We start from the raw sequence: 15,673 nt of genomic DNA on the forward strand, positions 1-15,673 counted from the left end.
TTATGATTTAGAAGAAATGCATTTAACCCCTTAATGCTCAATATTCCAACTGCAACCCTTTTTTTCTTCTCTTTTCTTTTTCTTTATTTTTTAATCTTTCAGCTTGTAATTTAAATGCAGCAACCTAGACCAGGAACAATGAAACTGCAGCTCCTTCATATCCGGGAGGCAACCCTGTCCAGATGAGGTCATGAGGCTGACAACAGGTCTGGAGGGGAACTCAAATTCCTGCAGCACGAAGAAGTAAATCAGAAGATGCCTGAAGGTGATACTGCCAGCTTGTCTCGAAACCAGCTACATCCTCAACTCACTTCCATCCCATAGTGGGGGCTTTTGGACCTCCTTACTGTATTGCATTTGGGCAGTATTCCCAGAGCAAGAGTCTCTTCCTTCATCTGTGAGGTACATGAATTCTGTCCTGGAGTTCTCAGCCATATGGAGGCTTTGCTGAACAGCTAATAGGTCAAGAAGATTAGAAAAAAACACACATAATCTACATAAGCGGGCACCATTTTTTCTGCAAAACATAACCTCATAAACCTCAGAGCATAAATACAAAAAATAGTAACAGAGAAGCATGAAAGAAGATGATGTCTACTCTACAGAAGAGCTTGTTCTGACAAAGACTGAGGAAAAGATGCCTTAAGCTTCCATTTCAACATGGTTGGCATCACAAAGATAGGAAAGCATGCAGATAGTAAAGGAAACATGAGCTTGTTCTGAGGAGCAGCAAATCGCTCTAGAATAGCTGACAGTATCACAGCACACAAAAAAGCTACCCTTCCCATTAAGAAAAAGCCAAGAGCAAACAGGAGCATAACAAATGATGCAACAGTACACTATATTATTCATACAAAATTTGAAAGAACTCTTCAGCTGAGGAGTCAAAGACTGGACCTCAACTCCTTACTCAGCTTCAAGTCCAGGTCTACAGCACTGAACAAAACCCTACAATCCCAACAAGTTTCTAGAGGTGAAAACATGCAGAAGTCCAGTTAAGATGGCTTTTTGTTTCTGCTCCCGCTTTGCGAGAAGCCGCATCCCATCTTATCATACCTACTCCGGCATCTCAACTAGCTGTAGCGACACACAGCAGCCGCGGGCCAAGAGCTGAGCCAGTGGAACTGCACATGCGAGGTGGAGTAGCTGTCCTCAAGGTAACACGTCTGCTGAGTAGAACTTCTCAATAGGAGGTAACGTATATGAGAAGCTTGACTGTTATATCTCGGTTTGAGATTTCCAAAGTGCCAAATTTACCTGTTTTGACCCACAAGTCAGATTCAACATTAACTCTTTCAAGGCAGAGCACAGGACCTCCCTGGTACGTGTTCTCAGCACACTACCACACTTTGCAGGATCTCCTTTAAAGAAGCACTGATGTGTACTTAAGCATATCCTAACCTCAAACACCCACAGAAAAATACAAGAATTTTATTCAGTAAAAAGAAGTCAGCACAGAGAGTCACTACTTTGATATTTACTGACAGGAAGTGAAAAATGGCTCAGTCTCAACTTTTTGCAAGTCTGAAAGAACATCCAAAACTTTCAGAGACAAGGGAATGTAAAATAGTTTGAGCTGGAGGACAAGTACGTCACACTAAAAAGTTCTGTAAAACAGAAGCTACAAAAATGGGGATTTGTATGAATTCATCAAACCTTAATTTGGGGAATGTATAAAGAGAAAATAAAGGCAAGCAGTAAAACAATACATAAGGCCATCCTAATAAGCTGCTTCTCAACCAATGAACTCCAAGTAGATAATATTCATTTCATTCTAATGAGATCTAGTGTTTTCCTCCTCTAAATGTTAGTACAAGAAAAGGACATTACTTCTCTAACTCACCCACGCAAGAAATTAAAGAACAGAAAATACACAACTACTTCAGTTCTAGCCCGATATATACCCAGGCAATGCAACGAATTTAGCAGAGGCCTCTAAGAAAATTAATCATGCAATTAAAAGCTATTATACTACAGCTCCACAAAGGCAGAATTAAGTTTATAAAGGCATTTCTTAAGCACTTCACTACGAAAAAATGGATATTAAGCAGTTTTTATGCACTGCTGCACGTTGGGGCTGTGAAGCTGGGACTTCATCTTTAAAGGGAACAATGCCAGCTTTTGCAATAGTCATCATCCCAAACACAGAGCAGTTGAGTTTAATTTTTTAGCTGCACAATCAATTTGAGTCACAGAGCCCACTACTTCAGCTACATTGCCTAAAAATCATTATTAAGATACCCTAGATTTATGCAGCATGATACACAGCCTAATTGCATGATTATTTACTTCCATTCTACAGAACTTCTTTTTTTTCAGGGCCTCACAGGCAAGACAGCAAACGAGGCAGATGACGATAGGAGCAAAGAGGATGCTAGCTAGAATTAGAAACTGGAACAGGGATTTGTTTACATCTGAAATATCAGTCTGGGACTAAGATGCATTTGAAAACTAACAGCAATTGCTTAACCCAAAGTAGAGTCAACTGCCCTCAAAGCATACGTGTTTCAGAAGAGATCCTGCTCTACAGGGCCACTTATGAACGTTCATGTATCTTGAAATAAATTCCCTTCTTACAATCTGGAAATCACCATCCCAGTAACTCACACAAATGTACAAACATGCATAGCTTTAATCCCCCAAACCTTCACAGAATTGCCAAGCCAAAGGAGCCTACAGCTACCCTAAGATTTAAGATGAGGCATCAGGTACCTCCAGCAATCACTACTCACAACTCCAGGCTACATCCCATTTACCCCCCTGAAAAATCTATGCAATAATTAACCTTCTATATCCACCCTACATTAGGCACAGTAAATGAATACAAATCACGTGTAGCTCAGTTCCAGATTACTCGCTGGGTACTTGAACTGGAAAGGAAGTGGACTTTAAAAGGGAGTTAGTTATGACTAATGACAGCAACTTTGGTCTGTAATGTAATTAAGGGATTTGACAGCTCAACTGCCTATTCCCTCCCTTTTCTTCCAGTTTGTCAGAACACAACTATTGTCCCTTAAATCATTATACAAGAAGCATTTTCTTGTTTAAACACGTTCTAAGGGAAGACTCTAGGCTAAGGTACCAGGGGTATAATTTGTCAGCTTATGCAGTATTAATGTGGCAACAACATTAATCCATTAAAAATATCATTTCATTTAGAAGCTATTCAGAGATTCACAACTGGCAAAAGCAACTCGGTAGACAGAAACTTTATATATAAAATTTGAACTTTGTAATTATTACATTCTGAAGTTTAGTTTTGGTATGGCTTTACATTTTTTAGCACAGGGGGGTTTAACATAATGTCATATTATTACAGAACAAATTATACCAATTGCTTCCACAACAAAGAGGATTTAGGTGTCCAAATCATCCTACAAGGAAGAAAACTGAAAATACAGTCACCTCTCTTCTGGAAGAAAATTAGAAAATTCTGTACTCCTCTAGACAGTGTTTTAATATGTCATTTAGCAAATACTAGCTTTCTCTACAGCAGTCACTGTACTTCAAAACCTTTTGGTAATAAAAAAAAAAATTCTTAAATGAGATGTATCAAGTGTAGCACTGGAGAGCACAGGAAAGCTGTTTTTGTCCCAAAGAAATCTGCTGATCACCAGCCTACCAGCCATCAAGAGCCAACTAATCTTTCCACAGGTATTGCAGTGCAGCAATAATAGCCATTTCAAGTGTTGCACAAGCTCCACACTCAAGGCTATATCCCTTCCCTAAATACACCATAACCATCTCATGAAATCAGTGGAAGTCACATGTAATTATCTTGAGGACAGAAAGGCCTTCCTAACTAGCACAAGTTCCTAGAAACATGCACTTTCAGAATTCATCAACCTTCTTCAAGACTCAAGTTGGCCCGAGTGTTGACGCATGGCCAACCAATCACACCAAGAGCTAAACGGCTGTGATTTTCAGAAGTCCTCAACACTGACCTAACCATTCTCAAAGCCACTGACCAGCCTCAACAAAGATAATTTCTCAAGGGCCTCAAGTGCCAACACCTCATCAGTCTTATCAGTGTAAGAGATAATAAAGATGAACATCAGATTTTTCCTTAAAAAAAGAAATGCTCAAAACCACTATCAGTCCTAGTGGAGCTTGCACTTTATTCAGCATTACCCTCTTAATGTTTAACAGCAAAGCTTTGGATGTTCCAAAAATTACACAAACTGAACTAAGCTTACAAACAGATTTCAATGAAGGTTAGCTTCAGGTGTGCTTTTTCTAAAACGTCACCATCTAAGAAAATTTTGTACAGCGTTCACATTATCTGTACTCATTTCTTTCCCCACCTTGAAAAGAACATATAACCATCACTTCAACAGCAGAGCTACATGAAACCAAGAATCAGTTTGCAACTTCTGTCGATTTAAAAGTGTGCACAGGCAGTTACTTTTTAACTTCATGTTTAGCTTGTGCAAACAGTCTCCAGCAACGCTGCACATTGATTAAAAATTTCTGATGATGCAACATCAAATAGTTCATTAGGAAGCCCGCACTACGTTTAAGCAGCGCAAAGAGATGAGCTGTAATTTGTTAAGCATCTTTGAAGTCCCTTTCCAAGCAACTGCAGTCAAAAAGCCAGGCAGAAAGGGGCTGGGGTTATTCTGAATGGATGCAGCGAGGGTTGCACAACAGAGCACTTGCCCGAATGGTGGGGGTTTTGCGCGTAGGCATCAGCTGTCAAACAACGCTATCCACAAATATGCATCTACTATGGCAGTATGTCAAAGGGTTTTTTTTAGGTTGTGAGGAAAAGTAAGTGATCCAGCACGTCTCTAACCCCAGAAAAGAAAATGCATGAACACACTTGCATCTATCACCACCTCGCTTTCTCCATCTGGACAATTCAAAAATCCTTGGGAAGTGCAGAAAGACCAATTTTCCCAAAATTAAACACCTCCTTGCTGTAGGATGCAACTGAATCAAACTCTGAGAGGCCCCCAGCCAGTACCGTTTTACTGCTGTCTATTCAAACAGACTTCTTAGATGAATTCAGAGCAAAACTGGCACTAATCTTCTTGTCCAAAACTCAAGATTGTCCCAGGCTCCAGAAGCGAAACGAGTCTGTCGGGCTCTTAACACTGCTAAGTAACATGGTTTACTCCAGAACAAAGAAATACTTTTCCACCAATAAAATGTGTTGCCAGTTGGTTTCTTCAAGTTTCTTCTAACCCCTTACCAGCCCTTCCTGCACTTCTGTGCAAGAACTTGTTACAAAACATCTAACAAACTTCAATTCTAACATGAAACCAAATATTTTAAACGAATGGCATTTCCAACTCAGGCTCTATTTTTAAACGCGGTATGTACCTCATGCCACTAATTCATTTTTTTTCCTGGAAGCTGAGCCATTTTGAGTGAAGTCACATCATTTAAAATTTCATTAAAAATGCAAAGAGCTTTAGGACTGCAAATAGCATAAAGCAGGGTGATATTCTAAGAAGTTTCCACTCGAATTTTAGCATTCTCTACCCTTCATTATAGGAAACAAACTACATGTGAGACTTGTAAATAAACTGCACCCAACATCGAATCTTTATGGAATATTGCTGCAGTTTATGACTATGTAGGTCACGAGCTACACATGCTTCAATTAAGCATCAGGGTAGGCATGCTCTACCCTATGATCAGGCTAGATAGCCATTTTCATGCGTAACAGAAGGCCTGGAAATACGAGACAAAGTCTAACCAAAGCTATAATGGGCACAAGAAGCAGTTACACAATTTTTTTCCACTTTAGTATCAAATAGTTAAACCACTTGCTAAATTCAGTTACACATGGACTTCTTAAAACACAGGCAAATCCATGCAATGCGCAGGACTCGCATGCAAACATTCTCTCTTCACTGTTCCCTGCAGTAAAATGGTCAACAACCAAGCTGCACAATTTCAGAAATACCAAAGATTATAGTGCCTCAGACAATATACTGGTCATTGCATCATAAAGAAATGCAGCCATCTTAGAAGAAAGCCATTAACCCAAACTTTCCTTCTCACCCATTTGCACCAAAAGGTATCCAGCATTACAGAAATGAAATAGAAACCCAAACATATCAGGAATAAATGCAGTATCTGAAATAAGGTATTAAAAAGCTGATCTAATGTCTCCACCTTTAAAACTCTTCTAATTTAAAAATATTTTTTTTCCAAGATGTACATAAAAAGACTGTCCAGAGAGAAAAGAACATTTGATTAAAAGTAACATCAATATGTTTTTTTAAAGACACTTTTGTCATATTAGCACATGGGGCTATTCTTATATTGTGTATGTAAAGCTCCAGATTTTGAGAAGTCACTGTTTCTCTTTCCTAAAATCCTGCATTATCCACACAAGAAGAATTCTTAACCAACTCATCAGGAACTAAGACTCCCAAGTATGATGCACCGTACCATACAGACATCAGTGCCAGTTTTAAAAGGATTTCACACAGACCAACAGAGGAAAAAAAGCGGTCCTCGAAGGGGAGTTCGGCACTCCAGAGCCTAACCCTGCCTGCCTTCTGGCACTCAGGTGTTCCCTGCGATGCCTTGGGAGAATCAACCGTGACCAAAATATAAAGACTGCAAGTCTTTGTCCACCTGGGACAGTGACACACAAACCCTCCCTCAAAGACTGGTAGAAGGCAAGACAGACCACAGAATATAGGCTGGAGATCAGGCACCTCACCTGGATTCACTCTAGATGCATTTTATTCTCCACCTTCCAAAGTCCAGGTAATAATCACCAGGTACTGAGTATTTTGGAGCTACCACCGCACTGAACTACTTGTATGGAAATATTTACTGCAGGAGGAATTCACACCTCTGTTTCCCATATCCCAGCTAAACGCCCAAATCACTGCGCTATCCAACTTGTATCAGCCTTTCTCTTCTAGCTTGACAGAAGCAGCTACCCTGAAATGACCAGTAATCTGTAAGAGAGGACACTCTTACAATCATGGGTGTGCAGGGAAGCAAAGCTAACTACAGCTTGTTTCAGTCTCAAAATTTTAAGCTCCAGCACACGGCAAGAAGTACCTTTGAGACCTTAAACCCCGGTCCTCCTACCATACACCACATGCCTTCCCGAACAGCTCACTTAGAGAAAACTTGAAACCTTTCTTCATCTAACATCACATGGTTGGCGAGCTAACTCCCAGCTTAGTCCTCTGTCCACACACATAAGAAATACACAGTTATACATAGGTTATTTTGCAGCTACCAGGTATGATGAGCAACAATTCCATCAGAGCCCTGCAAAAAGAACATCTCCAAGAAGCCAGCACAAAGTGATAAAAAATTAAACTTTCACTTCTGCAGCAACGTCAGCCTTCAAAGCCAAGCCATTATACTGTACAGGCAGCAGTCTTCATTCATTAATTATCTGTTCAAAATGTGCAGCTATGAAAAAAAAAAAAGGACTGGGTATAAGCTTCTTCCAAAGATATTTTTGCAATCATCAAAAAACCACCTTTTCTATAAATTCCATTACAGAATTGCAGCCAGCTACTCCTTTTAGAAAAACCAGCCTAAGCTCAGTGTTCAGTGGCCTACTTCTAATGCAAAATCCTAAGAATAAAATTAACAAGACAAAAAAGTAAAAAATAAGCAATAAACTCCATTTGACATATCATTAGCAACCTTGAGCAAGAAAATCCAGGTTCAGCATTCACCAATGTTCTTGCCGGGAGCAGATGACTAGTTAAAAATATCTGTTTAGGTAAAAAAAAAAATCGCTCCCTACTAATGGCACATCTGGGCAAAGATATCTGAAATACCAAACTCTTCAACTGTGAAGCCAAAACCTCATTGTTTTTGCCACTACTCAACTCTTTTTGTAACCCCAAAGTTCCCGGCAAACCTTCACTCAGAGAATCAAAAAAATCTAACTCAGGATTCTGTCGTTAAGTCAGCAGTAAGTGCTGCGCTGGCCTAGGTCAGCGTTAAAGCCATAGGCCAACGAAACGACCAAGTGCAAACATTTAAAAATTCAAGCCTAAAATTGTGTTGTATCAGTATGACAAACAGAATGCAGAAATTGCATACTAGAGCTGCTGCTTTTTAACTAAAAGCTCAGCAGCCACCTGCTGAAGTAAAGAACTTTTCAGGCCATTTTAAAGCCACCAAAATTTTAGGCCAAGGCTCAATGCAACATCACAGCTCTGTGCTAGTTACAGCTGTTACCGGTTTTGATCCTGCCCAAGAACTGGATTTATTTGTAGCAGCACTTGCTCTGACACGAGTGTAATTGCTCCAAAACCCAATAAATTTCACCCTGATTCTGCTGCAGAACAGAAAGCACTCTCTCTGTAGGGATAAGCCTAGCTCTGCGTGCTACTGTCAATATTCATTTTTCCTAGGACAATTCCAACTTTTAAGGGAGGCTTTTGCTCCAAAACCTCTCGAACACAGTAATGATCTTTCTCCACCACGGAGAAAGACCATGCCCTCGGCACAGCCCCTACACACCATTAACTCTGCAAGGCATTCAAAGCTAAGTATCTGCCTGCCGCCGCTACAGCACATCTGTTCGCAAGGCCACCAAAACTACACACTAGCAATGCTTCTCTACGGTTGGACTCATTAGTCGTAATTGCATACTAATTACATATTCCAGAATTACACTCCTCACCATCCTCCTCGACGAAACCCAACGTGCTCTCGTTCGTAACACATCCTCATGTTCACTGTATCTGAGACTATGCCAAAGCGCAGCTCACACATCGCGGTAGGAAAAGAGGTATTTTTTAATTTGGAAGAAGCGATTGCCACCTCTTGTCACATCGAGAACCTCGCTGCATCGTGTAGCAACCGAGCACAAGCTCTGCCTTACTGAATGTATGAAAATCAGGTCAGAGGACACAGGCTTCGCCTCTCCTGCCGCGCAGACTGAAGCAACCCGAGCAAAGCGATAGGCCTGCCACGATTTATTTGCAATTCAAGACGAGTTACTAAATCAAAAAAAAAAAAAAAAAAAAAAAAGTGCTCTGGACGTGAGTCACGGCAGGACAGGCGTATTTGCTATGTGAGCCGAAAAATCAACACAGCCAGAGATAAGCAGCAGACCCGCGCTGCTCCGGAGCAGGCCGGGGCTCCCCGGGCCGGGGTGGGGGGACAGCAGCTCCGCGACACGGGGGTGGCAGCAGGCAGGCAGGCTGCGATCGCCAAGGCGCACTAGCGTTAATCCTCGCCACCACGGAGCTCCCGTTAATCTGCCCGGCTGCCAGGCCTCGGCTCTGCGGCCGCCCGGACAAAAGGAGGCCGAGGCGGCGGCGGGCGCGGCGGCCCGGGCAAGCTCCGGCGGCAGCCTCCGGCCTCCCGGCGGAGCGGCACCGGGAAGCGCGTTAGGTAACCGCCGCGCAGGTCTGATGCAATAGCTGTACGTGCAGCGCCCGGTGCCGGGCCCCGTCCCCGGCGGGAGGATACAGGTCAGGTCCAGGTCGAAGCCATCCTCCTGGTATCGCCTTTTGTTCCTGCTGACGATCTCTTTGATGATGGCGGTCATGTCTGGCAGCCGGGGGCCGCTCCGGGACAGCGCGCAGGGGCCGGGCGGCGGCGGGGCGCGGGGCCGGGAGGCGGCGGCGGGCCGGCGGCCGCCGGGCGGCCCCGGGCGCGGGGCCTGCTGCGCCGGCGGCTCAGCCCCAGGCGGGCCCGCCTCCCCCCGCGGCGGCGGCGGCGGCTCCCGGCGGCGGCAGCAGCTGCCCCCTCCTCCTCCTCCTCCTCCTCCTGCCGCCGCTGCGCCAAGCGGGGCGGGAGCAGCGGCGGCGGCGGCCGAGCAGAGAGGGTCCGGAGCCGGGCCGAGTCCCTGAGGGTGCCGCCGCCGCCGCCGTCTTTGAGGCGAGCGAGGCGGAGGCGGAGAGAGCAGCTCTCCGGCGCTCCGGGCCCCAGCAATGGTGACAGCGGCGCGGGGCGCCCCCCCGGCCCGGCCCCGCTCCGCCCCGCTCCGCTCCCCGCCCGGGGCGGCGGCGGCGGGCCCGGAGCCGCGCGGTGGGGCCGCGCCGCCGGGCGGGCGCTCCGCGGCGGGGCGGCGGCAGCGGCGGCGGCGGCTCCTCAGGGCGTGCGGGCCGGCGGCGCGGCCTGGCTCATCCCCCCCGGCCTGCTCCGCGCCCAGCAGCGCCGCGCCAGCGCTAGACTCCCATCATGGCTGCAGCTTCCGAGAGGGGAGGCAGCGCCGCCACGCCCCCTCCGCCGCCTCCGCCGCCCCGAGAAAGTAGTCCCCCACGAATCAGCTACCCACCGGCTAACCGCCGCCCCGCCCCGCCCCGCCGCCTCCCTCGCCGCCGCCCGCCGGCCCGCCCGCCCCTCGCCGCGCCGCACCCCTCCCGCTCCCGCCGCCCCGCGGGGGCGAGGAGGCGGCGGGCGGAGGGATACAGGACGGCGGAGGGGGGGGAGACGCGGCTGAGCCGCGCTGAGCGACGGTGCCGCGACGGGTCACGTGGGCGGGCCGCTGCGCTAGCGCCGGCCCCTCCCCCGCGGGCGGAAGTGGCCGGGCCGGGCCGGGAGGTGAGGACGGGCCGGGAGGGGAGGGGGGGAGCGGCGCTGGGGGCCGCCGCCGCCGCCGCGCTGCCCGCGGGGGTCCGTCCCCATCGCCCGAGCTCCCAAGGGGAGCGCCCGAGCTCCCCGAGCGGGCCCCTTCCTGCCTGTTGCGCTCCCGCGGGCTGCCGGCGCTTGGGGCCCGCGGCGGGCGAGAGAACGGGGCTCTCCCCGCTGTCCCCCCCGCCTTCTTCCCGCGCAGGCCGGCCCGTACCGCGGGTCGGTGCCACCGCGGCTGTGCCCGCCCCGGAGGGGTGCCCGGGCCGGGGGCCTGCGCTTGTGTAACCGGGGAGGGGGGGAGGGGGGTAACGGGCGCTCTGCGGCCCCGAGCCCCGCGGGGAGGGGGAGGCGGGGGCCAGCCCGTCGCCGGGGCCTCGTCCTTCCTCCCGCCTGCGCCCGCGCCGCCGGTGTGCGGTTTAGCGTAAAGCCGAGCGGCTCGGGCTGGCTGGGAGCCGCTGCCCTCCCGCCGCGGTACGTGAGGGCCTGCTGCCCCCTGCAGCCGCCCAGGCCCCGGGGGGGCGGAGGGAGCCGGGGGGGTGAGGGCCACCTGGGGCCGCCGGCGACCGAGCACGGGGGTAGGGACCTGCTGGTGGTGGCCGTGCTGTTCCCGTGGAGCTTGCTGTCTCCCTTTTTCCCCCGTTCATCACAATTATCCTGACGGGTGGGAAAGCGCTGTCTCTAAATCACCAAATCGGCCTTTAAATTCCTTTAGAACTTCAGCAAATAAACCCCATTGCACCAGGTTCTTTGTGCAGAAAACTCCCGTAAGTCTCTGGGAATTGCTGGAGTTAATGATTTGCAGGAAAATGACCATCAGGTCGCCTGTCACAGCCAGAGCTTCTGAATATGAAGACTGGCTTCGGTCTCAGTTAGCAGTTTCCATCTTTCTCATACTTTGGTAGGGCATATTTTGTGGGGGTTTTTGTGTGACTTTTTTTCCTTTTGTTTGCAGACAGGTAAAATGTTAGCCTGTTGTGGTAGTACAAACCAAAATGCTAAAGCAGCTTGGCACGTATGACTTCTGTAAAGCATCATGAATGGAATCTGCTGGAGATCAGCATCTGCCCCAACTGTTAAGGGATCAGGAGAGAGCTTGCCAGATAATACATTTGAAGAAATGGGGTTACCAGGCAAATAAATTTCTAAATTTGCTTTCCTCAAAAATACTATCTTCATGCCATTCTCTTGTTGGACAGTAAGTAATGTGAGGGGAACCCCATGGAGGTCAAAGATAACATACGTTCGAAGGAAGCCTGTTTAAAGGGAGCAAGAAGGCAGTGGCTTGTTTTACAAAGGGATGATGGACATCTCCAAAATCCGCAAGAAACAGAAACAAAAGGAAAATGAAACCACTTCCTATACAACTAGAAAAGAGACACCATGGGAAGGACCAGCCTGACAGGAAGAGGAGAACCCATGCACCCCTTTTTCCCTTCTCTCCGTGAAAAGCAGATGATGAACCAGACCGGTATCTCCCTAAAGAACGGGTCCTGGCTTTAATTTAGAAGTCCACCTCAAATGTTTTTGAGGCTGGTAGGGAAAGACACCTTGTTGAAGAGACTTGGTATCTTGCGAGACACATCAGACCAGAGTGAAGATGGCCCTCACAGGAACACGAGCAGGAAATCTCTCCGTGGTTTGCTTAGTAACTGTATTACCCAGGGAATGGCTATCAGATATGCTTGAGCAGGACAACTTGGAGAAAAATAGCACTCATATATTGGTTGGATGCTATGGGAAATTGGTTAATAAGCAAGTCTGGCAAGTAGGAAAAATTGGATAAAACATAATACTCTATCAGAAGATTCATTAAATAGTAATTTTTGCCTATATAAATTAGGCAATACTTTACAAAACTTGTTTGTTCTGAGGAACAGCAAAAAGGAATTCAAAAGTGCAAGAGAAATTCAGTGTCTTGTTCGATCTTTAAACAGCTTTTAAGAGAGGTGCTGAAGTCCAGCTGCAGATGGCTGGAGTAGGAAGAGGAATGGGAGGGTGAAATGCCACGCTTTGCCTTTAAGGGCTCAAAATAAACTGGAACATAAGGTGGAGGGATTTCCTGGATTGCCACAGCCTTCAGCCTTTGCAAATGCTATATTATATAATTCCTTTCATAAATGTATCAAGTTTCATCTTAAGATCTTTTGCCACCATTATTCCCACTGGGAAGCTGTTCCCAGAGCCGCCTTCTGATTTTCATGCTAAATATATTTGTGACTGGTTTGTATCCATTTATTCTTGTGCCAGCATTGGCCTTAAATAGCTCCTGCTCCATAGCATTTACCCTTTTTTACTCTTTATGTGCTTACAGCCAGAAATGTCCCCCTTAGCTGTCATCTGACTACACTAAGCTAGCTGAGCTCGCCTAACTTTCCACTCTCCCTCATCTCGGCAATGACTTTCTCCTTCAGTTTTATTATTATTTATTTCTTTTTGATATAGATGCCGTGCAGTGTTCCCGAGGGTATCTTGCCAGTGCCAAGGACAATGGTATTAATCCCTCCAAACTCTGCTAGGAATGTTGCTCCCAAGACCTCTCAGGGCCTTGTTTTCATGATCACATTGGCAACTCATAGTTATTTTGGGATCAACTCGTGTGCGTGCAGTGAGATCGTACTGTTCCTTTCCCAAACTTCAAACGTACGAAATGAACCCAGGAAACCTACTTTTAGGTCCTGGGCTCTGAGGTTATCCATAGAGCAATAGAGAAGTGGCTAGCAAATCAAGACCATCTCTGAAAACGTTTCTGAAAGTCCTTAAGTCCCAAGACTGCCCCTCTCTTTCTAACATCCAACTACATATATGTCACCAGGAAGTTGATACAGCTTAATTGAAGTCCTTTTGCTAGATTTGCATTCCAAGTCAGACCAAGGCTAAAAAGCAGTCTGAGCAGTAGATACCTATCCGTGACTATTGTGTCAGCGACACCTGGGACAGGTTTTCATCGCATCATGCAGTGATGATCTTTGTAACAACTACTGCTGAAATCTCATGTTCCAACCTGCGGGTCTATGCCAGCCAGCACTTGGTAGAATTAGGAAAGAGGACATAATTATGCCACCATTAATATTTGTGCTGTGCCTCCATCTTCAACTCTGCATACGGTTGAGGGCCCACTTTAAAAAGTTAGCTAGAGGTCTATAAAATTGTTAATTACTGAAGAGGTTGGACAGGGACTGCTTGCTTTGCCATTTCCTAAATATAAAATGCAGGGGTTCCAGATGAAACTAGCCGGCGATGGACTCAAAACAATAAAGAGAGGCAGTAGTGTCACAGCATGAAGTTAAATTGTGGGACTGGGTCACAAAATGCCACAAATGTCCAAAGGTTTAAAGAGAGGGCAGACAAATTAATGAAAAAAATGGCTATAAAATACAGCGCATCCTCCGGCTCGGGAAGTCACCAAAATGAATGTTCACCAAAAATAATTTCATAGCAAAGCACCCAGCAGTCAATAACAAAACAGCATGTGGACCATGCAGCCTTCATCTTACCTTCTCCGATGAGTTTTCCAACTACACTAGGTCCTTTTAGTGACCTTCTAGTCCTGTATTCAAGAGCTGCAATCAACAGAGTCCAACCAAGTCATCCATACAGTCGATTTGAAATTTTTCAATTTTGGGGGAAATTTGCAATCTATATTTTTTCATACCAATATAAAAAAAACCCCAAATGTTCTCTTTTTTTCCACAGCTGCAAAACCAAAATTGATAAAGTGTGCTGGATGAGTTTCAACTTATGTTACCACTTTCTAGGTCTCTCCTTAAGTAGGAAGCGTATTCCACAATCCAGAGTAGCCAAGGCATGTGAAGCTGCCACAAATACTCTTTTTTTTCCCCCCAGTATAAACCCATGATTTCCAGCACATTTCTCTAATTTCAGACAGGTACTTCTACTAGTAGATATAAATTGAAAACTAAGGCCTGGTTCACATTGGCGGTGGAAAGGAACAGTCAGTCAGCAGGAGGCTGGTAGTGTCTCCAGGCTCCTGCAGCTCCTCGTCAGCCTGGTGCACGGACTAGAGGCATCAACCTCACCTTCAACCTGACCCTGGTCAGCTTCTGAAAAATTACATCCCTCAAAAATTTTTTTAAGTACTTTTCAGCAGAGGATTTCTTTCAAAGCTTGCTGCCACAGCTGTCAAATAGCAGTGACAAAATGTAGGTTTCGGGCTTTTATGACTTGTGTGTGTGTTTGAATTTCTCCTTACTTGCAGCAAAACAGATGTTTTAAGAGTGGGAGAAAAAACAGAAGAGCCTTAAATATTTTCCTACAGTAACGGTAATTCAAACACAATAGCGTTTTCCTAGTGCATGAAACGCAGACAGTGAAATGATTGATTATTCTTTTTCTATTCAAAAGGGGTGATTGCAAGAATGAGTATAAGTCTCAATAGCAAAAGCTGTCAGCGTCACTGATTGTATCTAGTTCATTTTTAAAATATCAGAGAGAAACTGTTCACATATTCTACAGAGATTGAAAAAAAAAGTCTCTAAAATATTATAATCTGATTTAGCGTCAAAGCAGAAAAGAAAGGCTGCATGTAAATCGATAGGTGCATGCAGACTTTGATACGTTTATTTTCTTACTAAATACACTCTTTATTTGGAAGAGCTATAGCACACAAAACAATAAAAGGAAATATTGATTTGTCAATATTGATGAAAAAGCAAAAGTTGTTTCAAAACTTTTTTAAATGGGGGGGTTGGTTGGTGTATATTAATCCAGTGAACGGAGCTGAACTTAAACTGCTGGAACAGTACTTCGGTGAAATCACAATTCCTCTGGGAACACGAGGAATTTTTTGCACGTGAATTCAATGATGGAAACACCACGCACCACCGATGCGGTGGGGGATGGATACTGGTGGGGTGGGTGACATCCCACTGGGGTCACTGGGGAGCGTGCCCAGCTTTTGGCACCAGCCAGATGAGCTGTGGGAAGGAAATTCAGCACCCCACTGCCTGCCTGGGGCAGCGCCGGGCGAGCAGGTACGGGGCAGAAATCCCAGAGCAGAAGCAGCGTGTCTGTGCCATGGGTTTGTGGCTGCGGAGTTTCCACGGGCTCCTCAGCGGGTGAAGCATCTGCATTCATGTGCAAGAGGTGACGTTTAAAAATGACGTGTCGTAAAATTAGTGTTGTATAA

General features: G+C 46.2%; 1 protein-coding gene and 1 long non-coding RNA gene across 2 annotated transcripts in view; one reads left to right on the forward strand and one right to left on the reverse strand.

The window, feature by feature from the left end:
- PTEN (phosphatase and tensin homolog) overlaps nucleotides 1-9,565 on the reverse strand; it is a 49,124-nt gene extending 39,559 nt beyond the window's left edge. Inside the window, exon 1 of the mRNA XM_074874121.1 lies at nucleotides 9,421-9,565. Within this exon, the coding sequence (XP_074730222.1) occupies nucleotides 9,421-9,499 (79 nt within the window). The 5' untranslated portion in view covers nucleotides 9,500-9,565. The remainder of the gene's footprint in view (nucleotides 1-9,420) is intronic.
- A 699-nt stretch (nucleotides 9,566-10,264) lies between these two features.
- LOC141945704 (uncharacterized) lies at nucleotides 10,265-15,202 on the forward strand. The gene is made up of 2 exons (XR_012629584.1): nucleotides 10,265-10,497; nucleotides 11,480-15,202. It is a non-coding gene; the product is annotated as an uncharacterized LOC141945704 (long non-coding RNA).
- The last annotated feature ends 471 nt before the right edge of the window (nucleotides 15,203-15,673 follow it).

Source organism: Strix uralensis, chromosome 7, assembly GCF_047716275.1.
Source record: "Strix uralensis isolate ZFMK-TIS-50842 chromosome 7, bStrUra1, whole genome shotgun sequence".
NCBI classification, from domain to species: domain Eukaryota; kingdom Metazoa; phylum Chordata; class Aves; order Strigiformes; family Strigidae; genus Strix; species Strix uralensis.